Raw genomic sequence first — 26,109 nt, 5'->3', positions numbered from 1 at the left:
TTTGGTAAAGTTTAAAATCACAGTTGATCCTTTTTAAAGAATGGCTTCTTTGATCAGCGTTTTTTTAGAAGTCTTTTTGCTGCAGGGATGAGAGCGCAGGGAGAAACTGTATTTTCCTTTTCATATTGTATTTTAATCCCAACTTTGGGATTTTTGCTAATTTCATGGAAATTTGAAGTTGCTTGGGGACTTTGAAGAATGGAGCCCTCTATGGGTTGTGGGCAAGTACTATTTTCGTGTGTTTTGTAAAAGCTTCAGTTTGGCGTGGACAAAGACTAGCCATTTCACTTGTTTGTAAGCACTCTTTGGAGGTAAATGCTTCAAGACTTTACACAGGAGTATAATATAATATATACATGTGCGTAAGAAGGTTTTTGCTTCAACGGGTGTATACAACGTGGCCACACGTGTTTCAATTGTTTAGTAACATTTTTACTTTAATGGTAGGGTCCTGGCAGAAAACCGTGCTGGGCGTGAAAAATCTAACCTGACTGCGTTTTTGAAGCGGTCAGGGACATATTCTTTTCTCCCCCTATAGTTACGCTGTAGCTGAAACTCTGTGTTCGAGCTCAGTGCAAAACATCCTAGAGCATTTTTTTTTAATTAAAGCGTTGTTAAACATAGAAACGTCCACCTCCTTCCCGGTACTGGATCGATGAACTGTCCAATGTTCTGACCACGCCCTGGAGCCAGGTAGCTCCGCCCCCACCTGAATCAAGGTAGCGGGTTCCTCCAAGGAGGAGGAGCAAGAGGTGGTCCAGCGAACATTCGTGAATAGTCGTTCTGACAGTGTGGCAGCTCTCGCTGGAAGGTTTCTAGTACAGTACCATCAATGCGATGGTGCGACAGCGATGGCAACTGTGTTGGAATGGGTTGTCATAACGTCTTAATAATAATAAATATTAAGAATTAACTGCTGTTTAAGTATCAGCATTTTACGTTGCAAAAACGCACAACCAAACCATTCTAGTTCACATTTTTTTTAACTTAGTCTTTCTGGGGGGAAAGCCGTCTACTCTTAACAACAATAATAAAAATAAAATAATAATAATAATTCTGTACACTTATATAGCGTTCATATGGGCAATTAACTCAAGGCACAAGTAATGGAGACTCCCCTCCACCACCACCACTGTGTAGCCCCCACCTGCATGATGCAGTACACTAGAAAGCAGCTTGGCCATACTCTGCTGAATATTTTGAGTAGAGGGCATATACTCAAAGCTCTAAATTGTCATAGTTCATCGGTAATTCCATTTTAATTGATTTTGTTCTCAGAGCAGAGGTATAGTCTCCTAAACGGCTTATAAAACTATTTCGCGATCTTCTGCGCACCCGGAATAGAAAAAAAAAGTGTTCTTCTGAGTTCTTTGGCATGCCTCCTGCACAGAGATAGCAGCAGAGTTGCGGTATGAGTTTTCACGGTCACTCCGGGGGGTGTGCCAAACTGCTGCACTGATGACTGGTATTTAGTAAACGGGTGGCGAGGACAAGTTTTCCCCACAGGCGTCTTCACTTGGTGGGTCCCCGTCATCTTCCTCAGCCGCAAACTATCACAAAGACGCAGTGTGTTTTCACATACGAGTATTATTGTAACTCGTATTTCAGTTAAGAGTAGACTCGCAATTATCAGAGGGTTTATGATGTCATGCACCTCGTTCGGCTCAGTGGTTAACCCAGTCAGCGGTTCTTGTAAACCCGTATTAGAGGGATGTTATTGATAGTGTTAGCAAAGGGGAGAATGGAATTCCTTATAATAGAATAACCGTTCAGCTGGCTGACATTTGTGAGAAGTTCATTTTTTTATGATGAACATTACATAAAACGTTTCATTCGGTCCTGTTGTCTTCATTAGCTCAGAGATAAGGCGAGTACAACAGAGGCTATAATAACCAAGCATGGAATCGGATATACCATTGTTCCTATAGCAACAAGGTGTTGATTATAGCCCCGGCCTTCGGACTTTAGAACTCGATGACGGAGGATGAACAGGTACGGTGGGGGGAGCAGGGTTAGTGTGACGTCACAGTGAGAGGATAGGAGAAGTCGAGAGGAGATCCGTATGTCGCCGCAGCAGACATGGTGAGCGAGCTACTGTATAGTATTTGTCGGTTATACTCAGATAAACTACATATTGATTTTAATTCTTTTAACTGATGTTTTGTTTCCTTTTTTGCTTTCCCTCAAAGGCGAAATTTCTATCCCAGGATCAAATTAACGGTGAGCGGCGTTTTAAATTATTTCTTGTTCAGTCTGCCTCTTTACAGTTCAGCCTGTGGCGGAGTTGGTTTACATGTGAAGCTAATTGATGTCAGAACAAGGGAAGACTGTAGCCCACCCACTACTGCGGAGTTCAAATATTTTTTTTTTCTGCGGCGTTCAAATAGAAAAGCAGTCTAAAAAGCGGGAGCATGGGATAGTTGGCTGAAAAGATAAATAACAGGCATATCTCAAACGGAAGATGTAATATAAAATCGCCTACCCTGTGCCGTAAGAACTCAAAGTTCAAAAACAATTTTCGCTGGGTGTGTAATGACAAAGATCGCTTTCGTGTACTCCGAAATACAAGTTTTACCGTAGAAACTGCTACTACACCGTGGCCTAACAGGAGTGCCATAACAATGAGAACTGTGCTACGAAATAATCCAAAAACAATAAGTAACAATTCCACCTCGGATGGTAATCAAAATCCATAGCCCTCAGTCTGAAAATATTTCTTATGTGCGGGTACTTACTGTAAATGAAGTCATTTTAAACTAATGATACTGGAGTTAAAAGTAAAAAAAAAAAACAGCCTGGGATAAATAAATAAGCAATGCAGTTACATTCCCTAAGATCCCAGAGGCAGCAGGGGTGAGACAGGTTGTGTGTTAGAGGAAGTGAGACGGTTTGCTGAGCTCCTCAGTCAGAAGACTCCTTCTGCAGCTGGCCCTCCACCTCAACACACAAAGCATCTCCCTCTACAGCACCTGTGCAAGGCCACACAATACCGGTCTGGAGGTGTTCCCACCTACCTGGCAACATAAATAGTCCAGGAACAGGAACATGGTGTCCTTTGTTCACTGCTAAAGCTCACTAGATGTGATCTAGCCTCTCTGTCATACAGGTAGGGTCTTTTTGAATGTCCGATACTGCTTCTGAAAACAGCTAGTGCTTTTTAATGGGCTATAAATCAGAAGAAACGTGCACCTTTCATCACTCCATGGAGAGAGAGATCACAGGGCTACAGGTGTCCGAGATTAGCGGGGAATGTCTGAAGCCACACGGGAGAGAGTCACTTCAGTCTTTGTCTCCCAGAGTTCAAGGAGTGCTTCTCTCTGTACGACAAGAAGCACAAGGGGAAAATCGCAGCCCAGGACCTGATCACTGTCATGCGCTGCCTGGGGACCAGCCCCACCTTCGGGGAAGTGGAGAGGCACCTGCAGATCCACAAGATAGGTACAGTAACAGCCCAAAGCCCCAGAGACACCGCAGCTCGCGTAGTCCAGCTTTGTGGGGGTGGTGGTGGGGGGAGTTCTGGGTGACTCCTAAGGTGATGGACCTGATCCACATAAAAAAATGTAAAATCTGCTCCACTTGTGTGTCAGATGAGGATTTTTATGCTCAAGTGATTTTTCCATTTCCATCATTTGGCTATATTAGATACAGGCACAAGTCAAGGTTTATTCCATACTGAAAATAGAAGAAAAGAAACAAACTCTGCCTGTGGATCCTTCTGCGGGTGTCGAGGGGCTCCACAGCCAGAATGTTGCATTTTTCTTCTGTTTTCAGCATGGAATAAACCTTGACTTACTCCTTTGCAGCCTACACATGCTGAGGCAGCTCCCTACTTGAACTATATTACATATTATTAGTACACCTTTACAATTGCCCTCACACAAAAGAAGCTTGCAAATATTTTATTGGGCTATATTACAGGGGCCTGATTAACTTCATCAAGGTACAAATTACAGAAAACCTCTTCACTGGAAGCCACGTTGCTCTGAAGGCCCCACAGCCGAATGCTGGACTTCTTTTGACATCCCAGCTGGACTGAACCTTTACCTGTTCCTTTGCTCAGCTAATGACTGTTCATACACCTCCTCCTTTGGTGCAGACAAAAACGGGGAGCTGGATTTCTCCACCTTTCTGACCATGATGCACCGGCAGATCCAGCAGGAGGACCCCAAGGTGGAGATCCTGGAGGCCATGCGCATGACGGATAAGCAGAAGAAGGGCTACATCCTGGCCTCCGAGCTGAGGGCGAAACTGACCGGGCTGGGCGAGAAACTGACCGACAAAGAGGGTGGGTCTCTGGACCAGCATGACCTCCACCCAGCCGAAACCAGGATATCACTGTAGTATTGAGGCAGAGTAAGATTAATTAGAACGCTGTACCACAGGGAGAGTGCTGGTAGTAATACATTAGGTATTTTTAAATTAGGTTTGAAAAATCATCTATTTTTTAGATATTCTGAGGGATATTGGGGATGACAAATTTTGTAACCTATTCATTACAACCATCAAACCACCAACAATATTCATCTTCTTACCACAGACTACTAGAAAACTAGTCTGCAAAATAAAGAGGGGGTAGTAGTGACCAGAGTACTAATGCAAAACTCCCACCCCCTTCCAAAAGGGTTTCACTAATGTGTTCTCCTGTCCTCCATATCCTCCGCAGTGGACGACCTGTTCAGAGAGGCAAACGTGCGTCCAGATGGCGTTGTGCAGTACGAGGAGTTCACAAGAATGGTGACACTCCCACCGCCAGACTACTGAGACGGAGAGCACAGAGACGATTCGCGGACGGCTGTCTTCTTGCCCAGCTAACTCACTCAATTATTAACCATGGCTGCATCCCCTTCCCTCCCCTGTAATCTATCCGGGCTGAACAGCACAGACGCATCTTCGGTATCAATTATTGCAGATAAAGTTAAAAAGAGTAAGACAAAATTACATGAATACAAAGATTAAGTTTAAAGTGAACAACAACAACAAACATCGCAATTCTGGTAGGTCATGGCAGCTTAATGTGGGCTACATTACTAATGTCATTAGAGTGTATCACCATTAAGCACTTAGTGATTTTTAGGATAATGTGGATAATGGCTTTGATTTAATGTAGGACTTAAATATTCTTCATTGTGCAAAGAATGTAGTATTTATTAGTGGTGTTATGTCTTGAGCTTGTCCTTAGGGAATGTGGTTTATAGAAATGCAGGACTTTAAGATTGTAATGTGTGATTAAATATTACATGTTCCTTGAAGTACCACTAGGTGTCCTCTTTACAAAAAATAAAGGGCTCTCTACAGCATTTGAAAGATCCATTTTGCCCTATTTGCACAGCTACATAAGACACACCAAAAGTATTAAATGTGACTTCAGAAGTTTTCTTTTTCCAGATTTTTGGGAATTGAAAGCTACCAATAAAAAGTATTTATTAGTAGATTTCAATAAAATTTATTGGGGTTCCTTTCCAAATTATTCTTACTAGTAGTTAATAGTTTGAGTTTTTATACTTCTGGCCAGATAAAGTTTCTCAAGATTTCAGAGTTCACTTGCCTTTTCAAGCTGAGAAAGGCAGTTTATCCTAGTCAAGAAGTGGAACTAGATGACACCAGATGCTTATTTTAAAGAATTTGCATTAGCTCAGTTTAACAGCCTAGACTGCCACCAGGAACACATTGCTGTGGTAATATTTCTGTACAATCTAAAGATTTCTTTAAAATATCATTTTATGTACATTCAGTACTCTTAAGCTTACCATACTTGATTGACTTACCATGCTCAATTGACTAACAATTCATATCTTACCTTACATCTTGAAGTGAAAACATTTACAGCAGTCAATTTAGATGGCTTTAGTTTAGAAAACAATATTCTGAACAAGTTAGCTGAATGCATTTTATTACATCTAAACTTCTCTACATAAACAGGTAACATTCAATAAGTAAACAATTTCTTCCAATGCAAGTAATAAATATTTTTCACTTGGTACTTTATACAAACTGACATTGGTCTACTGTACATCTTTTTTCTTCTTTAAAAAGCCATTTTTTCTGGTTTGGCATGCCATAAGGAAACAGAATTGTGTGAGAAGATTTAAGGCAGTGAACGCATATGTTAGCAGATCTTTGACTTTTGAGGATAATTTGCTAGTCGGTTTGATTGTGGAGTCCACTTTGTGGTAAGATTCCTAAAAAAAGACAATCATTACTGGAACTTCCCAGCTCCGCAGAAAAAACCTGAGAATTTCCATCTTGCACACATATGAACCAGTTTCTTTTCCCTTTAGTTTTTTTTAAGCCATGAACATTACACATACGAAAAATTGGTGAACTGGTTTTATAAAATCATTTGCTTTACCTTTAACAATTTGCTTTCAACTACAACTGAGCTAAACAATGGAAATAGTCAGCTGAGTCCAATATTCACAAGTGTTTGCTGAAACCCAACACAATGGGAAGTGCCAGCTCCTTAAAAATCAAAGCATAAAATCAAGACCGCATATAAACAAAATTGAATCCATCTGTAGCCGTGTTCCTAGAGCTTCATTCTGGGAAAGCATGCCTGTAATTACAGAACGACATGTTTTTGAGCAAGGAAAATGGTCAAATATGAGTGGCATGTGCTACACCTGTATCAGGACCACAATCTACGTTTACATTTGTCAAAAGTTTTAGGAAAGTTCGTCGATTATACAGAAACTAGTAATTGGAAAAAACTGTTCAAAAACACATGAAAATCTTGGTTCTTTCCACTATAAATGGACATTCTTTACTGAGCATGAGTGAATACTACAAAACTTATCACAGGAAACATACTTAGGCCACTAATTTTAGCCTTAGTGTTATTATGAAGTTCAAACCCATGATTTAATTTGCATATCTGAGGAAATCAGAAATAACATATGCCCATTTTTTAATTTGCGTTTTTTGAGTGAGCCCTGATAATACCACTTGCCATCACAATTTCCAATTCATTGGCTTTATCCAGCTGTCCTTAGTATTGGGAATTGAAACCGCATTCAAGAGTCCAGATGCCACCCCAACTGTGAAGGCCTCAGTGTATTACACACAATGTGAGACATTAAACAATAAGAATGCATGAGAACCTTTGTTACAATGCTTTGCTTGTGACCACAAAAAATTAAATAAGTTAATTACAAGGACAGGTGCATCAAACATGCTTCCTTAGGAACTATACATGGGTAAAATGTACAGATCCTAAAATAAATACTGAACAATTTCTACATGAGAAAACCAAAAACAAATAATCAGATTGGGCTTATTGATGAGGACCGCTGAGCCTTCTTCAAATGGGGACATGGTTTTGCAGGTTTTCTAGCACTACCTGCTAATAATGTACCACTCTTTACTCAGGGACTTAATCAAAGACTAATTACTGAATTTATTTTGGAAAGGTAAAATATCTTTGGAAAGACAAGTGTGTCACTAATGACACAACAAAGATTCTGGCCTTCGGAAACAGGACACTCCAAGCGCATAATTGCAAATCATTGTACAAACACAACAATCAATAAACCAAACTTGGTTAACAACAAACCAAGACAGTCACCATTAACCTTGACTTGGATCTGGAATCTGGTCATTTTAGGAATTAGAATTTTTTAAAACACACTCATCCTTCCCCCCACTAAAAATGCCCTTTTCTCTATCTGTCCATTTTCTCTAGAACATAGTTTAAAATGGAAACTCCTTGCCACATTTTACTGGTTTTAATCTGAAAATATTTCAGCTCTTTGAGGAACTGATGTATAGGGTCTGTGTATTTTAAGTAGAGAGGCTCAGTCATTTCCCTTCATTTATATTTTTATCTATGACTTACTGACATTTTACCAATGATTGGTCAATAAGAGCAAAAACTGGGCAGTACAATGAAATGGCCAAAGGGATCACTGGGTCATTTTGATAGAAGTTTACTAGGTGCGACACAGTGGGGACAGACGTAAAAAGATGGGCAGCAGCGGAAGGCACCTGTCAGAGATTCCGACAAACCACAATTCTCAGACCAATTACTACAAAACATGCAGCATTTCAGAAAGAACGACAATAGACAGTGGGCAAGTCAACAGGACACCAATGTGCTCAGTCACGGTGCTCCAAGGACAACGCTCACCCTTTCAGGTGCTCCTCATGACTACAAGCACACACTGCACCCACAGTCCCCATCTCACAGTGACAGCGACACACAGCTGGAAGGCAGGGCGCGCGCAAGAGATGTGGCCGCATACGCATTCTTACATTTCCAACACGGACGTAAAAGCAAGAGAGGAAGCAGGAGAGCCCTCAGGAAACTTCTTTACAATGAGAAACACGTACAAATAGGGTACCCTCTTCAGGCGAGTCATTACAGAAAACCACACAACAAGCACAGCACTGGAGAACCTAGTGACGCAGGATTCCACCTGCACCCAGCCTCTTCATATCTACACTGCAGTCAGTCTAATCCCGTCATGCCTTATAAACACTCCCATCTAGAAAGGGAGTGCTGCCGAATGGACACGCAGGTGGGGATCTGCAGTAGTAAGCCAAGACACTCCCATCTCATTTTCTAAGTGAAAAAAACCACAAGCCTCCTTGCTTGTTGGTCAAGATTAGCTTTCCTAAATATGCCTTCTCTTCAGTCCATACTGAATCGTCACCTTCAGAACAGAAACAACCACATACCCACTGGTGAGTAGGAGGTATTTTTCCCACCAGTGGGAGCAAATCTTCTGCTACAGGTGAGGTCAGAGGAAAATGCAGAACCTCTACAATTGGCCCAGGAAATAAGGAGGATCTACAGCACTAAATAAAAAAAAAAACACTTTTAATTTAGTCACAGTAGAATACTTAATTGTAACTAGGTTGTGTATAAGTTCCCTATTTATTCATGGCTACTGATTCTGACCAGGACACAACAATCTTGTGACTAACTTATGTAGCAGGCAGGGTAGAGAACCAAGACAGAGAATCTTGCCAATTTCTTGTTTGCTGAAAATGGAGACTTTTCCAGGTTGTTTTCACAACTACAAGCTAATGGACAGAAATACCACAAAGCTATGTCTCAACTTTCCAAAGCTTCAGGGTAGAAGTGGCTGTAATTTTTCATAGTGGTTTTGTTCCCTTTAGATGGGCTGTGACTGAAACAGCTGAAGCATGCAGGTTTATGGTGTTTCAGGTTGCAATTACAGGCCATTAAGCCTTAACTTTAAAAACATGATAGATCCCCAAAAGATTACCAAAGGAAGGAGTCCCAGAAAGAACACCACCAAAAAAACACCATAATTAAGAGGGTGAGGAAAATAATATTCACGGTTTCCAGCATCTCCAGAGAGGCCTTCACTGCACTGAACTGCACATACCACAGCCTAACACTAACCAACTGCATGGAAAAGTACAGAATTCTTCATAGTCAGCAAAAGCAAGGGGGTCAAATACATGGCAACCAGATACCTTGCTTCTTCTTTAAGCAGAAGACAGGTACCGATTCCTCCACCTCCTTCAACAAGTCTCCCTCCCTCTAGAAGCCAGCCTCATGCTTCTGAATCTCCTTGTCAAGGTGTTGGACGTCAGACACCAGACCCAGCAGTCGCATTCCCAAGGCGATGCACTCCTTCAAACAGCATTCATTTCTATACCCTGTGGGTTTGCTTTAAAACCCTGTTCTTGCAAAACGTGACCTTCCCCACACTGCCCAGTCAGCAATGGCCTATACCGAGACGCCATACCATCACAAGTGCTTTAGCCATGAGCCGAAGGAGGGTGACATGCTTGTGTTAGGAGCGCAAGATAAACTTTTTGTTTGTTTTTTGGCATTGTGCAAATGGAAACAGTGGTTGAAAATGCAAAAAAAAATGCTACATTTATAAAAACAAAGCACTAAATCCTTAAATGCTAACTTTTTAAACAAAATATAGTCTTTGTTAATATTACTTCAACTTAAAATAATCAAGAGTATAGAGCAAAACCATTCAGAGGGTAGATTTAGGCCCAGACAGTTCAACTGGGAAGTCAAGAACCAACCTGGCTTTATAAAGAGAAACCAGAAATGGCATACTCTATCCATCTGCGCACTCCCCATAGCTACATCCTGAAAAGGCAAAGGGAATGCTTTTAAACATGTCTTATATTTTACATAACTTAAAGGATCTTAAAATTATTTGCACAAAAAAGAAAGAATAAAACACTGTCAACCACTGAGAGTTATAATTCTTTCCGAGAAGAAAGACTCCTACAATGATTTTAAAACGAGAGATTGGATACGTTAAAAACCAAACAATATCACTGTGAAGAAAATAATGCCATTGATGTGGAAATAAAATAAAAATACAAAAAAAGGTATAATATAATTAAGGGACAACAAATGTATAACTGTGAAAAAATCTTCAGTATCCACAAAAAATATCAACTGAAGTTACTCACTGGACAGGCAAAGTCCTAAGTTTATATACAAAAGTAAAACTGAAAATATATTTTTGTTCTCTGTACACAGCATCGTTCTTTTTATCCTTTTTTTTCTTAAAAAAGACCTCTCCTTTTTTTCTCCCCGTTTTGTTTCTGAGTGTGTTTTTCTTTGTCTCGACTGGTGTGGAGGGGATCAGTCCTCACGCCCCGCGCCCCACGCCCGGCGGTCAGTCCAGCGAGATGACATCGGGGATGGAGCCGTAGATGGCGGCGGCGGCGGCCTCGGCGGTGGCCCGGGTGGGGCCCGGGTGGCCGTGGCTCTCGCGCAGGCTGCTGGACGACACCAGGCTGCTGCTGCTGCTGCTGCTGCTGCCGCCACCGTTGGCCGGCACCAGGGCGCTGCTGACCGGGGTGCCGGGCTGCTCCAGGTACATCTGCGAGGAGTTGTAGGGCAGGAAGCGGTTCAGGGAGGGGTGGAGCATGTCGTGCTCGTCCGAGGCCGATGCGGCTGCCGCGGCGGCCACCAGCAGATTGGTACTGTAATGCTGTGGAAACGCCAACACACACAGCACTGGTAAGACACGGGTCACGGGTAACACTCTCGTTCTGCATCTCCCCTCCCCCGCACGGGCAGTGCTTCCTAACCACCCTCCGTCACCAGCAGGCAACAGACTCACTGCGGCATCCTCCAAAGAACTTGGCTCTTACCGACACGGCTCGAGCTTACTAGACACTGTCACATGCCAAGACGTTCATTACAATTTAGAGCAAAAAATGCATAAAAGGAAATTCGGAGCTCTAGAAGCTTTTACTGCCTCTCAAGAGATGCAATAGCTACAGGACACTGATGCCAGAAACTCTTTCCAAAGCCGGGACTAATTAGCAAACAGTGTCCTCTGCTGGATCTCTGCTAAATACAATCCCCTGTGCTCGAGCAGCCATTCCCAACCCTGGACCGGGGTGACAGTCATTCACTGATTTTCACCTGCACTCTTAAAATCACCAGCGCTCACTGAGGCTTTATTATTGCCTTGCTTACTTGTTTCTGCACACAGTCATTGCTTTAGAAAATTGTAAGCTTTAAGTATACCATTTTAGCATGTAGAACTTTGAGTAGTCTCTTGGAACTTCTAAGAGTTTGCTTCAATTACTATAAATTAATTCTTAACAGCTGTTCCCTTCATGAGAGAGACAGGTGTGAATGACAGGGAATCAAACACACCCACACTTTTCTTTAAAGGTAGAATTAATTATGTATCGGGTAACACACCTTAGAAATTAGTCCTCAATTTTTTATCAACTAAAAATTCCAATCAACATTTTAGGAGCAGTAAAATTAAAAAAATATATATAAAGAATGAAATAAATTAGACTGAGAGCTTAGCTAAAACAAAAGCCAGAGGACACAGCCTTCCTCCTATAGCGGGGCTGAGAACCACTGAATCAGAGCAAGCTTCGTGTGTGGGGAAACCTGGCCACTTACAATGGCACCTTTCAAGTACTCAGCAGTCGCTAACAAATGTACTGGCTGGCCTCATTCCAGCCCCATTCTACTCTTTTATAAAAGAGTTTCAAGTGGGGACTGAGAATTCCGTAGGAAATCAGCTCAGCTTTTCAAATGGTGGAAACGGTAAACGTGGATAAACTATTTTACATCTCAAGTTCAGTCCCTCGACCCATAAAAACCTGAACCTGTCTAGGTAAATCTTGCTTGCATCATCAGCTATTAATCACTTACCTGATTGTCACCTTGCAAAAATGGGAAGAAATCCAGACCTATTTTAAAATGAAAAAAAACAAAATCAATGTTTTCTGTAGATATTTCTATATGCTCACTGCTACTTACAAACATTTCAGAAGTTTTTTTTATTGTAACCACACTAAAATTATAAGAGAATACCTCCCCAAGTGTGACAGTCAAAAGTAGATTAAAAGTTCCCAGACTTCAATTAAAAAAACACCCTTAGTCAGGAGGTTCTTAAATAGTTTAAGAAAATGGTTCAGATAAAAACTTCTTAGCTTTTAAAAATTACTTCATAATTAAACTTACAGAAGACTGCATTATTTACCAGTGCATTATTAACACTAAGGCAATGTCAAACTGCAGGTGTGTGTGCTCCAGTACAAGTGTCACTGAATGACGAGGCAGTCAGGCTGTTTCAGTTTGCCAGTGTGGTAGTGTGACTGTATGAGTGCGATTGGGAGCACTGAGGCAGTACCTTGCAGTTCATAGGGCAGCGTGTGATAAGAATGGCGGTAGTCCTGGATGAGGGGGGGCGGTGGGGGGATGTAGTTGGTATCCACGGGAGGCATGCTGGGTGCCCTGGCTACTGGTGATGCTTGATGGTGCAGATTTAACACCCTGCACAACAAGAGGAGATCACACATCAATCCAGCACGCATAAACTGAACCAAGGCTGTCAGTAACACTGCTTAGCCCTCTATCTTTTACAACACAGACTATTTTTAACAATTCAGCACAGCACTTCGCATGCACAGAAGTGGGATCTACACCTGACAACAATAAACAAAATCCTTACACAATAAAAACAACAATGATAATAAAATATCTCCTACATAATATCTTACTAAATGTAGGGGCACGGAAATCTCAAATTTTAAAGTGATTATGACGACTGAGGTTGTATAATATTTTCCCAAAGTCAGACTTTCTGCTTGGAACGTGTAAACCTTGCAGTGCAATTGACTGAAAGATTCCTCATAAAAATGTTCAGACTGTACAATGTTCCATTACAAGTGGCATACAATGCAGGACTACATTGCAGAGGCCCTCTCACTCACCCCTTGTTGACAGGGGGTGAAGCAGGAGAGAGTGAGGGGCAGGTCCTCTTTGGAGGGGGCTCCTCATCCTCCTCCTCATCAGAAGAGCTGTCCAGCGTCAGGTCGATCACCTCAACCTTCTTACTGTTAGAGGAGCTACTGTGTCTGTGCTCGGGGATCGCAGTCCGACAGGCTCCTGAGTGAATACAGAAGTAAAGAAGTGTCACTTACAAAACCTCTCTCACTTTGCACCAAGTACTCCCTGACTCTCTATAAACGAGGCCACTATCTGTAAGTGTTAGAGTAAACACCCCCATATGAAAACCACACAGTTCATTTTCACATGAAAATATTTAATACTGCTCAGAAATTTACCTCAAGACGTTTGCAAAAACTCACAGCTTTAACCTGCAAATCTGCTTACCATTCAATACATTCTGAACTAGATCTGTTATAACCAGCTCCCTAATTATAATTCTAAAGTTTAACGACAGGTTGTGTTAAATCTCTGCAGTGTAAAGCGCTGGGAAATTTACTGTCTGATGAGTGCTGATCTGCTGACAAGGAAGAAGCACTGTACCTTCTACTCCATTGTAAGAATTGACTTGCTGCACTTCCTTCTTTGACCGCATGGGGGCCCAGCTGCCGTCCTCCTTGAACTGGATCTCATCACAGTCCACACAGCTGTTGAGGATCTCCATGAACAAACTGCCCAGGGAAAAAGTGTGCAGTCAGGACAGTACTGTGCAGACAGAAGCAAACTACAAACAAATTGCTATTTTACCTATAATCTTTAGACAGTTTTATATTCTGCTGATATAGTTAAATAATGGAATTAAATTATGAATTCAATTAACCTAACTTAACAATAGACTGACCTTTTCCCTATAAAATCATTCTATTTTTTAATTGTATTTACCATGAAAATATTGTTTTTTGGATTCTAGTAAGGATCCAGGGTTCTTTTTGTCCTTCATACTGTCTAAACTTTAAAAAAATTTAACAATTTTTTCTTGGGGATTATTTGACAAGGACAAAAAAGGAGATAAAGTAAGGTAAACGAAGGGGGAAGTGGCTATGCTAAGACGGAGACATCATAACCACATTCGCGTGTTGCATTTGCAACTTGTGTGGTTTTATTTTTCAAACCAAGTAGTGCATGTTTGTTCCTTTGGCATTGTGACCAATGGCACAGAGAGGAACAGGGCCAGTAAGAGTCCCTCTGCAGGGCCCTGTGTCATGTATGGCATGTGGTGCTACAGTGACTGGTTTGGTATCCTCTAACTGTAACTGAAGACATTTTAAAGTCAAACCACTGACATCATCACTGGTGGCAAGCACTACAGAGCAGTAGTTCATTTCCCGATTGCTAGATTTTCTCTAAACGGAGGTAAAAAAACATTTAAGCAAAGTTTGTTTTTGGGAGCGACAAAAGCCAGACAAATATCACTAAAAACTTGAGGGTATATTCAGTATTGACGCACAATAAAGTACGATCTGTGCAGAGGCAGTTCTGCTTGTGCCGACTTTATTCTGCTCTTAGCATACTGCTGGGACTGTATTGTCAATGTAACATACTACACAACATGTTATGGATGGGCTCCAAAACATTGCAGTGACATAGCCCACAGTGCAGGCTGTAGTGCTATCAGCCCAGAAAGCAATGTCACGCAGCGCGGGCCAAACAGAGAAGCCACTAACCCATCAATGATGAGGTGCTCGTAGGGAGCCTTCTTATCGCAGACAGGACACACCCAGGTGGGCTTCTTCTCATTCATCTGGATGTACAGCGTGGCGTCAAAACACTGCAGGTGTGAGCAGGTCAGCGCCCGGCAAGGGATCATCAGCCGCATCTTCCCCAACTGCAGACACCACACAAAATCACAAGTGTGCACCAAAGCATGGGAGTTAGTCAGTCTGACTTACTTCACAGGTCCCCAAAAGGCAAGGAGAGGACCTCTTTTCTAAACATGAGGAAGAAAAAAACATTTCTAGCATGGCTTTATATTGGCAATTCATGTTTTAGACTTTTTACGACGCTTTGCGATACATATCGAGAATTGGTCTATATAAGAAAGGTTTCTGTTGCTGTACAGATGCAAGCATTTGCAGAGACGGTTACATGCATAGAGTTTTAGGTTAAAAGCTCAGTCTTAATTTGCATTGAATTTTAACATCATTCAACAGGTCTGCTCACGAATGATTACATTTTCAGGAATTACGTTTATGTTCTTGCTGGTTTAAAAATGTAAATTGGACAAGCTGAAACTCTCATTATCCTTATAAAAATAACACTCCACATGCTACCACATGTCAACAGATATGTTGTGCTTTATTTTATTTTTTTAAAGGGCCAGATTCTGCAATTCAGGAATACTTGCTACTACTTCGGGAATCATGCAGAAATATCATTTGCTATGACAACATTGATTTCAAATCTAAAATGAGGAGCTTCACAGCAGGTCACTGAGCCCAGGCATGAGCAGTGCAAACTAAGTCAACTCTTTTCTGGTCGTGCTGCAGAAACATCCTTACCGGGCAGAGCAGAGATACCCGCAGACTGGTGGTGGCGATTTCACTGTCAGGATCAGCCGTCAGCTTCTCCTTAACTACGGTCAAGAAAGATCAGTAATGATTACCCTTTCCACCTCACACTAAATCTCAAGTCTTGACCAGAACGAATGATAAAGCACTGCAACACAGTACCAAACAGCTCTGCCCACTGTAAAGAGTTAAACAGTGGGCACATTGTCTCACTTCCCTTCAGTCTCTAAGTGTCAAGAATAACATTTACATAATGTCTGAGTTTAGTTTGCACTTCCTGCCTTCCTGTCCTTTCCTGGGGAAACCAGAGAACCACGAAAATCCAAAACAGTTAACTCAGAAACTTTAATAAGTATTACTGTCAGGGAGGCAGACACCCCCACACAATTACACTGTCAACATCTGCATGTAGTCATACATACTGAGTGCTCTGGAGTGGTCTGGGTTCCTTATGCCTTTTGACCGTAACCTCTGCAACAATACCGAGGAGGACTGTTGTTTTACAAGATACACTGCCATTGAGTAGCTCTGTTGGGGGGAGACAAAAAAATGAAAAAGATTTCAATGTAATTTATAAGAATTTAAGCAAGCATCTTAATAATCTGCAAGTTGGCATTTTTAATTAAAGCAACTCACAGCGTTGGAAAACAACACTCTCTCCAAATATAATTCAAGTAGGTTAGAATAATTGTAGGCTATTGCACTGAACTGTAGGCTTATGTCAGCTGAAAACTGCACCTCCTGGGGAGCTAATTGAACAAACCTTTTCCTGACAGCTTGAAACAACTCAGCTATACCTTGCCACAGGCACAGTTTACATAACTTTGTCTTCCAAGGTCTTTTGATGTGGTGGAAGCCGCAATAGGTAGACTTCATCGTGAAGGTATGTCCGACTTCGTTTAGACATGTTTATCAATATAAATAATTAGTGTGCCAAATGTGCACTACATCATCTTTGTACTCAAATGTGCTGAGTGTTAATATTTAACAGATAAGGGTACAATGCCAGAGAGCACGATGCAGTCTTGGAACTGTGAGGCTGGCACAAATTAATCAGCTCTGCAGGTAAGCTTTGAAATAATAAGAAACCCCAACTTGTTTCTATACTATTTTTGCCAGGTGGTCACAGAAATGGGGGGGGTGGTAAAACTGTAAAACTACAGGGTTTTTTCTGTATGATCAACAGGGGAGTTTGTTTAAAAGACTTGATAAAAATGGCATCCAAAATTACATTCATTAACTAGGTGGAGCTTAATTCTATGATCCATGAATCACGGGTTCATGGTTCAAGTTTCGCTCATGAACAGAGTAAGGAGGCTCTATTGGTAAAATACAGTAACCCCTTCAGGCTCCTGAGCACGCACTGGTTCATGGTGCTGATCTCTCTGCAAAACACGATCTTGGTGCAATACTGCAATGATTTTTTTTTAATGTTTAAATGTTTAAAAATTACTGCAATTCCTGAATGTCCTTCATTTAAAGCTGCACTGTAGCAACATGAAACAACCTTGGCTTACCCTTCCGATTTCAGCTGTCCATGACACCACGATGGTGTTGGGTACTGTTGTGGACAATCTCACCAGTGAGGTAATATTGATAGGTCGGCTGGGGCGCTTTGGTTCTACACCATTTTTGGTTGGAGGAAGATATCCCTTGGGAAAGAACAGCATAAGATATTACAGATTGCGCTCCTAAACAGTGAAGTCTTCTCTGCATTATAAAGGCCACAAGTTTATAGACTTATCACACTAATCAAGATTTCTTTTTCGATGATGTCCAAGTGTGCGCTCATCTCCTTAAAGTGATAAAAGCACACTGGTCTACAACTATTAACATGACAGGGGGTGATGGCCAACACTATGTGTCAAAACTTAGACATTCTGTTTGCCAGACAAGTGCCTACTCTAGGTATCAGGGTACTCTTCAGAAAAGCAGTCTAGGTTTATAAAGCAGTTTACTCGGTGTCAGCACTCAAGTATGGCTGGACTCCAGCACGACCCCAGTGTAAGGCGTGAGGTCAGGGCAGTACTCACTGGGAGGTTACAGGGTTTCCCGTTCACTTTCACACACAAATTAGGGGGAAAGTGGTCTTCCTGAGGACAGCTCGTTTCTGATAAGCAGAACCTGGGAAGAGATTAAAACATACACCACATATTATATAGTATGCTTTCTGTTCAGGTCTCAGCTGGGCCCAGCCAGATAGCAGCAGGCTTACAGAGAGGTGACAGCTCCTCATAATGAAGAGTAAGGAGTGTAATAATAATCTTGTACATGCAGGAAAAAAAACAAGTCAGTAAGAATTGAGGGCACTGAAAGAAAGGAACTGCAAAATAAATCAACTATATAAATCTGGACCTAGTGTCAAAACCGTGTATTACTCAAAGGTAGGGCAGGGTAATATAATGACTATCACATACCATGACATTTTTTATGTTAACAATGAAAGAAATAACTATAATTATTAGTTGTGACAAGTTGAAACATCTTTGATAATGGGATCCTTTTTATTTTGTTTTCATATGTATTATTAATTACATCTCAGATTACAACAGTTTCCCTTTATTTTGGACATTAGTTATTGCTTGTGTTAAGACCTTAGAGAATCAGCCTCCTCGAATGTCTTATGCAGCTGATATAACTTTAAAGTATTTTGAATTGTAATGCGCCTGATTTATTGGCTCAAAAATCTGTACTGATAATTACTGCTTTACATTTCATTCCTTTTATTGTGCTAGTACTATGTCCTAAGTTTTGCCACAATGTATAGCTGTCTGACTGCTTTCTGCCTTCTTTACCTAGCTTTCGTCAATGCTTGTAGCCAACTCACACTGAAATAATCAGAGCTTATGAGGTCATGTTTACTCACATTTCCTTATGGATATTTTAGATATACTGTTAACCCTGAAGAAAGGTGCTCACAAATGCCACATCAATTCTGACAATCCCCTCCATTAATTCTGCCAGTAACAATAATGTTACAAGAACCATACATTTATACAAAACATCTAAAATAAAACCTGGAATAAAATGGTACAATATCACAATGTTTACCATATGTTGTCTACCCATATTGCCCACCCCTGCCCAAAGGTGTCATGCTACAGGTGCCATTATACACATTTCCAGACTTTTAGACCAATGCAGAGAACCAGAAGGTGAACGTACCTTAGCTGAACTTGAACAGTAAAGTCGCATTTGGTCCCAGAAAGGTCCCTGTGGAAAAAAGCACATGAGCAGACAATTCAGTTGCTGCTAAGGACACTCATGCCTTCCTGTGTTGATTCATGTACATTGATTTCATTTCACAAAGGACATTTTGCCCCTCAAACTGCATTTATTTATATTGGTATCAAAATGCATATACATCTTTTTTCTCTCTCTCATGCCTAATGGTTGTTCATTCGACATTGATGCATTTGCCCCAAATAATTTGTAAAAGGTTTCTGTGGCATTACATTGTGCAGGATAATATACCAAATAAAAATTTAAATTTTCCCCAGCGGGTTCATAAAAAATTTGATGAGCACACAATTAAAAGTCTAATATTTGCACATTATATAATCTACTCACATTGCTAAATAAAGAACGAGACTTTCTCAAATGTTTCAAAAGAGTTTTAATGCTTCTTTGTATTCTGCAATGAAAGAATTAAACAGTATATTCAAGTTCCATGAGCTGTCCCATTGCTTTTCTGAGACCAGCTGTGTAACTGTCTCAGCTGCACCCAGCACTGAAGACCAGGGAACACTTACATTGAGCTGCTAATCTGTTGTACTTGTTGAGGCGTTAATGCAAAAGCAAAGCATGTTTCCTGAAACCGCTGGCTGTTATCTGATGCTAAAAAGAAAGTAAAAAGAGGAAAAACATCATTCACAGGCCAATGATGATGGCAATAAAGTACAGCCTGTGCAACAAGGAAATGTTAGATGGGATTAATTTTAAAAATAGACGGATGCTAACAAAACTTCGCTTTTAAATGTTTAGGTAAGAACAACTCTTACTTCTCCACAAGGATTACATGTCATTTCACTCTCTGCACTGCTATGGAATAACAGTTTGACTCCTTACTGTTATGTCAGTAAGAAGGGTGCTCATAGCAAGTCTGAACCTGTTATCAACAGTCTCTAGTCCTTGCAGCTCTTGTCAGTAAACCAGGACAACTCTCCAGCCTATGCAAGATCAAAAGCTCACTCTTTCCCCTTCTCATCATTATATGAAGCCAAGACTTATTCTGTAACTAGAACTAGGCCTTCTGGTTCAGAACTAGATCATGGAAAAACTTAATAAGGGAAACAAAATTATACTATAACCTGAGATAGGAGGTATACTGCTATATGCATCAGGTACTCCTTTTATAACCAGCTCAATTTAACTACATATTCTGATGCTTTACAATGCAGGTAGAAACAGTATACTGTCACTAAGTGATCCATTTTAAAGCTACAACAAAGTTTAATACGGCTGGGACAACATTCAACTCAATGTTACAAACATTCTGACATACCCCTTGCCTCTTTGTCAGAGTTGTATACATTTAACGCAGAATTTGTCTGAATGCCTGTAAACTGCTCTCTAAATTCCTGAAGTGCCTGCAGCATTATGTCAGGCTCACACCCAGAATTCATCCTTTCTCCAGTCTCCAAGGTCCCTTATTACATCATTGCATTAACCCAGCAGCAGCCTCCACCTTCCCTCAGTCCCAGTGCGTTTCTCACTATTACACTGGGACACAAGAGCTCCAAAGCAACCCCACAGTACAGTTTCGAGCACAGACAGTCTGGCTCTAATCATGTACATATGCGAATGATTAAATATTAATCGATTATATTTAATAGGAAGCTACACTAACATTTTTACTATTCAATCCAAGTAGCCCAGCCAGTGAAGGCACTCACCCAAGCACAAAGCTGAGCCCTGTAATCAAGGGTTCAAGCCTGGATTGAGTCACTAGCCGACTGGGACAGCGACGCCCCGCCCAGCAGGAAGGGTGGGGTTAGTCGGTCAGGGCTCTCTGGGCTCTCCACAACACTGCGACCCCTGTGGCCTCCAGGGTTGCTTACAGGCATGCGGTGCAGTCAGTGAGGGACGCACCTCTCCTCCAATCAGCGCTGAACCTCTAGTGGAAATCTACCTACATTTCCTCATTCTGTCCCCTGGGTGTGGCGGCAGGGATCAAACCCAAATTGTGAAAACAGCGCGACACTGGTGAAGGAGCTGTCCCTAGTGAAAGCAGACCAGATGGGGAAAGAGGGAGCTGTTTGCTCTGACAGTTTGATGCTGCAAGATGTTTGCATGTATTGACGTGCACCTCCCAGTACAATGCAGCAGCCACATTTTCAAACATACTGAGTGAATGACTGCTTGTGCTAGGGGTGGGAGGGGGAGGTGTGGACAATCCAATGTATCAGGTTTTCATCCATGGCTGCAATTCAGCGCACACGTCTAGACATGTTTTATTAGTGCTGTTCCAGTCACTGCATCACCACCGACACTGCGATTAAAAAAAAAATACATGTGGAATTCACTTATTGCATGACCACACTAGAAAACTTCATAAGGTGGTTATTTTCAAATGACAGCAATTAAGACCAAATAACTCAGTATATATGGCCTGTGTCAAGGTAAAACGGAGACGAAGATCCAGAAATAGCCTGGGATTATGCAATCTCAATCTGTTTAAACAGGAGGTCTCCTCAGGACAGAGATCAGAGGCTGTGTGCTCGTTTGCTGTAATGTCTCCCAACTACTGTTATACTTCACGCTAATGGAAAGCATTTAGAACCCACTGAGATTCAAAATGTAATTCCTCTGTATTTATCATACTATAATTACATGGGTAAAACCATTTGTCAAATGCTTCATTATCTTCCTCTCATTTTGCAGTTTCCTCTTAAAACAATAGCTGTGAAAATAGGAAAATGAGCAATGTTTACCTAAAGCTCAATTTAAATGATAATTAACTATAAAAATATACTAATAAATGCACAGACCCTCTAAGAAACAAAATGCAAACAGGTGCTTTAATATGATCTCACACAATCAACACGAAAGCACACAATGTACTCTCGGCAGGTTAAAATTAATCATCCAGGGTATAATTAAAATGCCTACATGGATTCTCAGCGCACAATTAGAGCTGTTCTTGCCCCAGTGCTGCACAGCACTCTGTCCTACCTCTCCAATGCTAAAGCTAAATATAGCAGCACATTGACACCATCTAATTTTCTCTGCCAAAGGGATGCAGTACTAATCTGGAGGTGTAGATTCTCAGCCGGAACCTGAAACAAATAAGGCTGCAGGTTACTGACCAGTATCTAACTGAACTTACCAGAAACACAATTCTCTCTGTCCTACACACGTTACATGAGATGTGTACCAATTATCCTTACCTAGGTTTTGAACTCCCTAACCTCATTCTCCACTCCCCACACAGACTAATTGTATGAACTGTTAAATCCAAAATCTATACAAATCAATACAAATGTGAGCAATAAGTGACAGGAGCAGCAGGAAAAATAAGCTAAACAAAAGTCATTCACAGGCACTCAGATTATGCACATGACATCTTGTAAAAGCTGGAATTTATTAATTGTAGTCACCTCTAACAAATACCAGTGTTACACAACAATCAAAAATTATATAAGCAAAGCTCTAACAAATTACACTGACCACACAGGGTTTTATAAAGGAATATAAAATGTGCTGAGAATGTAGAACAGGCCAAATCAAAATACTGAAATATTAAGAGACCGTCATCATCACATTAATATTTGAGAGAGCTTGCTAAAAGGGCTGTAATTTACTTGCAGGACTGGGAGCTGTGCACACAGTGTGGACTTGGCTATTCTGTTTGTTTTGTAGTTAGCAAACTGACAAGGCTCCCCATCCTTGTAGCAGGAAACAATTAATCTTGGGAAATGTAATGTTTTTTTCCATGTCAATTATAAAAAATATGCTGGCATACCAATACATTTCTATGATTAGGTGCTCAAAGTATTTTATAATGAATTAAGAGAGATAAGACTTTGAGATAAATTGGTGTAATTATACCATCCAACATTTGCCAATCATTTCAATCCAATCTGTAGCACGCCAGATTCTTCAGAGCCCTACTGACCTATGCTACAATACTCTCAGAGCTCTCCTTCTACAAACCAAAACCTACTCTTAAGTAGTATGTGGTGGAGAATGTACAAAAGAAAATCCATTGAAATTATAAAGTGGATGAAAGTGTGGTGCTTCATTTGAGTCTTGTCAACTTTTCAAGAAAATCCTATAATTTATGTTGATGTATGTGTAATACAGCTACACCAATGCATTTTCTATTCTCTTTTTCAGACATGTAATTTATAACTTATAAACACAAACTGTGAGAACTCAAGACCATTATATGAGATTTAATATTGGACCCACTACACTTAACCTGCTGTGCTAATTTCCTATGCAAATTAATATCATTTATAGCCACCCACAAAAAACAGACAACTCCATGAAAATCCTGCTTTCACTAACAAATTAGGTGATGAAAATCTTCCCAAGCACAAACCAATCATACGAGATTCTGTTGAAGCAAACAATCTTCTTTTGTTCTATCCCTCCATGTGCTCCCTGCTTACATGTTGGAATATAATGGAACACAGTCTTGTAGTGATGAAGACTTATCAGAACCTAACCTGGACAGTCCAGTTTTCCATGCCACATCAGATTTACAGACTCGCCCTACAATTCTCATGTGATATTTTTACCAGCTGAGTGGGCAAACATCATGTTAGGAGTGTCAGTAATGAGGTGTGGCTGGCACACTCTAATCACAACTTCATAACTACTTAAGAATAACAAGTCATGGTTATTTGATACAACCAAGTAAAAAACAAACGGCATTAACCATCCAGCGCACTCTTGACAAACAAGACTGTCAACCCCAAGATCTGAAACACACTCTGTGTAGGCTTAACAAGTGCTCAGAAATTGAGATTGTATAAGGAAACAGAACACTTGTGGTTATAATTCTACTCTGCATGTATCATGTTTAGTAATGGACTGCTGTCAATCTGTTAACCTTTTGAAAAAACAGCAACAGAAGCACAAGCTGTGACGTGTGACACCTATGTTGTAATATGGCTTGTCATTTGACTGACATTGCAATAAATGGGGAATTGCAATATACATGCTTCGTATGGGATAGGGACACTAGCTTCTAATGTTGCCATGCAGGATCTTAGCATCTTTTCTACTTCCTCTATCAACGGAGCCTTCAGGAACAACAAACTGTAACAAAACTAGGAAAGACGGCAGTCTTCTTCAGCCCATTTACTACATTACAGTCCTTTGCTTACTTCCCTGGTAGCAGACTTCAAGCAGGAACCTGCAGCTGAGACTTCTTAAACTTCAGACAGCCAAACATTAGAGTCTTGTTCTCACACTTAATCAAGGCCATTCATTACTGTCTCCAAATTATTACTGGGATAAAGAGGGTCATCCCCTGTAAGCTATGAGTAATACACCTTCATTAGTATCCAAGCCAGCGATGGAAAGCTAATATTTTTCCAAGGGACTTTCTTTCAAAGACTCACCTACCAGCCAATTCTAGTGTTCTAAAATTACCACCATCCGAGTTTGAGTTCTGGTTGCAACAGTGCTCTGGACAGTAATTAAGCAATTTAAGACAGACACTGTCAAAAACTGGGATAACGTTAAAAAAGTGGGCAATATACATAGGGACAACTACACGTCAGAGCAAAAACAATGCAAAGAAAAGTCTGACATTACGCGAGGACAGCAGTACAAGGACTGGAAATATCTGTTTCTATTTCAGCATGCAAGCTTCCCATCCTAAAATTTTATAAAGGCTGTTGTCATGGTTTGGACAGAGCATTTATCAATCATTTTTGTAAACAGGTCACACACACAATGCAACTCCAACAACAGCATTTTATCTTCTTAGCAATCACCAGGAGTTTTTCGGGGGCTAAAAAATATCTACGTTTTTAACACAGGCGAGAAAGGCAACATTAAAAATAAAAGGAAATCTGGAGTAATACTTTTTCGCAAATGTACAAATATTCCCCCCCACAAAGTCTGGAATTAAAAAAAAAAAGTTACAAATTTCCTAAATTTTCTAAAACTAAATGCATTTAGTTCCACTGTCGTGGTGTTCAGAGCTTTGTCAATGGAAAGCCCTGACAGCGAGTGCCAGCAGTGCAGAGGCAGCGCTGCTCGGGCGGTGCTTACCCAGGCTGGTAGGCTTGATGAGCTCGTCCAGCATGTCGTAGAAAGGCAGCTTCTGCAGCTTGACGTCTGGGTGCACGGGGTGCAGCGCGGAAGGCAGGTGCGGCAGGTCCAGCTCGTGCTTGGGCCCCAGCAGGGAGACGGGGAGCAGGGGCGAGCTGGCCGCGTGGCCGTCGAAGCTCAGCTGGGGCAGGCCAGCGGGCAGCGGGGCTGTGGTGGAGTGCACGCTGGGCAGCGACAGCTCTGCCGGCGTCACCATTTTGGTGGGGAACCTCCGTCTGTAGAGTTCTTTGATTTTCATTTGCACAGCGGGGCTGCAGCCAGCCTTCAGTAAGTGCAGAGCTTTCGTTAAGAGTTCGTGCTTACGTCCGTGTTTGTTCCTTCCCGCGTATCCCAGTAGTACTTGGAGCTCCGAAACGCGAAGGCTCATAACCATTTGCTGTAATCACAGGCAGGGGAAGAGGACAGGAGGTTACATTACGAAAGGTTCAGTACCTGGTTAAACACGCCAAGGCATTATAAATTCTACATCAGTCCTTTCACACAAATGGAAAGCTCCTAAAACATGCAGAAAGGGGGGTGTTAAATATCGAAGCAGTACCCTGTGATTGCATGACTCTCAGACACTCACTCTGCAGCTTGCTGATGAGTGCACCATGCAGCTCTGAGTTGGCTACACAAAAGCAGAAGTGCCTTACTTAGAGTGTTAGTGGAAATGGCGCTGACATCATGGTAACAGGTAATCTAAACTATGGTTATGTAGCATCATCTCATAAGTGTTTAAAAAATGTGATAAATCTTGATAGATGAAAATACACAACCTCTCAAAAACAAAGTCAATTCATAATAATCAAAATTAAAAGTCAATGGGTTTCTTTAAAAAGGCAAAAAAAGGTGTCCAAGCACATCAATGATTGAAAGACTTATTTTTTACACCATATTTAAAATGACCAGTTTCTCTCCAGGAGACAGCTGAAGCAGTAACTGTTCTTGTGAAGAAGTCTAAGACCTGCAGAAAGAGCACTCTCAGTCTTCATCACACAGAGAATACATCCCCCCCCCCAGGATGGCCTTTACAATGACACTTCCCTTGAAGTGAATAAAGCCCTTCAATCCTAACTGTTTACTGCCCAAACACCATCTGTCTGGTCCACCTCTCCTGCT

At 41.2% G+C, this 26,109-nt stretch overlaps 2 protein-coding genes across 3 annotated transcripts in view; one reads left to right on the top strand and one right to left on the bottom strand.

Moving 5' to 3' along the window:
• The first annotated feature begins 2,025 nt into the window (after nucleotides 1-2,025).
• Nucleotides 2,026-5,297, top strand: LOC148831352 (calmodulin-like protein 4). Of its 2 annotated transcripts, XM_088921043.1 has the most exons (5): nucleotides 2,026-2,082; nucleotides 2,190-2,220; nucleotides 3,298-3,438; nucleotides 4,097-4,285; nucleotides 4,664-5,297. In XM_088921043.1, exons 1-5 carry the CDS (start codon nucleotides 2,080-2,082, stop codon nucleotides 4,759-4,761), a joined length of 462 nt encoding a protein of 153 aa, XP_088777169.1. In that variant the 5' UTR covers nucleotides 2,026-2,079; the 3' UTR covers nucleotides 4,762-5,297. The 2 variants fall into 2 exon arrangements, with proteins under 2 accessions (XP_088777169.1, XP_088777167.1); XM_088921041.1 differs by having other exon boundaries at nucleotides 2,077-2,220.
• Nucleotides 5,298-6,730: 1,433 nt separating this feature from the next.
• The window catches only part of pias1b (protein inhibitor of activated STAT, 1b), a 38,861-nt gene continuing 19,482 nt past the window's right edge, over nucleotides 6,731-26,109 (bottom strand). The window contains exons 2-14 of the mRNA XM_088921040.1: nucleotides 24,949-25,384; nucleotides 19,470-19,554; nucleotides 18,883-18,930; nucleotides 17,751-17,841; nucleotides 17,235-17,369; nucleotides 16,140-16,245; nucleotides 15,709-15,782; nucleotides 14,875-15,035; nucleotides 13,754-13,881; nucleotides 13,195-13,369; nucleotides 12,612-12,754; nucleotides 12,131-12,168; nucleotides 6,731-10,937 (exon numbers count right to left, since the gene is read on the bottom strand). Of these exons, the coding sequence (XP_088777166.1) occupies nucleotides 10,620-10,937; nucleotides 12,131-12,168; nucleotides 12,612-12,754; nucleotides 13,195-13,369; nucleotides 13,754-13,881; nucleotides 14,875-15,035; nucleotides 15,709-15,782; nucleotides 16,140-16,245; nucleotides 17,235-17,369; nucleotides 17,751-17,841; nucleotides 18,883-18,930; nucleotides 19,470-19,554; nucleotides 24,949-25,381 (1,935 nt within the window). The 5' untranslated portion in view covers nucleotides 25,382-25,384 and the 3' untranslated portion in view covers nucleotides 6,731-10,619. The remainder of the gene's footprint in view (nucleotides 10,938-12,130; nucleotides 12,169-12,611; nucleotides 12,755-13,194; nucleotides 13,370-13,753; nucleotides 13,882-14,874; nucleotides 15,036-15,708; nucleotides 15,783-16,139; nucleotides 16,246-17,234; nucleotides 17,370-17,750; nucleotides 17,842-18,882; nucleotides 18,931-19,469; nucleotides 19,555-24,948; nucleotides 25,385-26,109) is intronic.

Source organism: Atractosteus spatula, chromosome 7 (genome assembly GCF_055471065.1).
Source record: "Atractosteus spatula isolate fAtrSpa1 chromosome 7, fAtrSpa1.hap1, whole genome shotgun sequence".
Taxonomy (NCBI): Eukaryota; Metazoa; Chordata; class Actinopteri; order Semionotiformes; family Lepisosteidae; genus Atractosteus; species Atractosteus spatula.
This window is presented reverse-complemented; position numbering and strand designations above follow the sequence as displayed.

Bases quoted from the DNA above. Each gene is read 5' to 3' on its own strand.
- LOC148831352 (XM_088921041.1), top strand. From the start codon at position 2,157: ATGTTTTGTTTCCTTTTTTGCTTTCCCTCAAAGGCGAAATTTCTATCC. The intron at 2,221-3,297 runs GTGAGCGGCGTT...TTTGTCTCCCAG, and splicing joins ATCCCAGGATCAAATTAACG to AGTTCAAGGAGTGCTTCTCT. The intron at 3,439-4,096 runs GTACAGTAACAG...CCTTTGGTGCAG, and splicing joins CCTGCAGATCCACAAGATAG to ACAAAAACGGGGAGCTGGAT.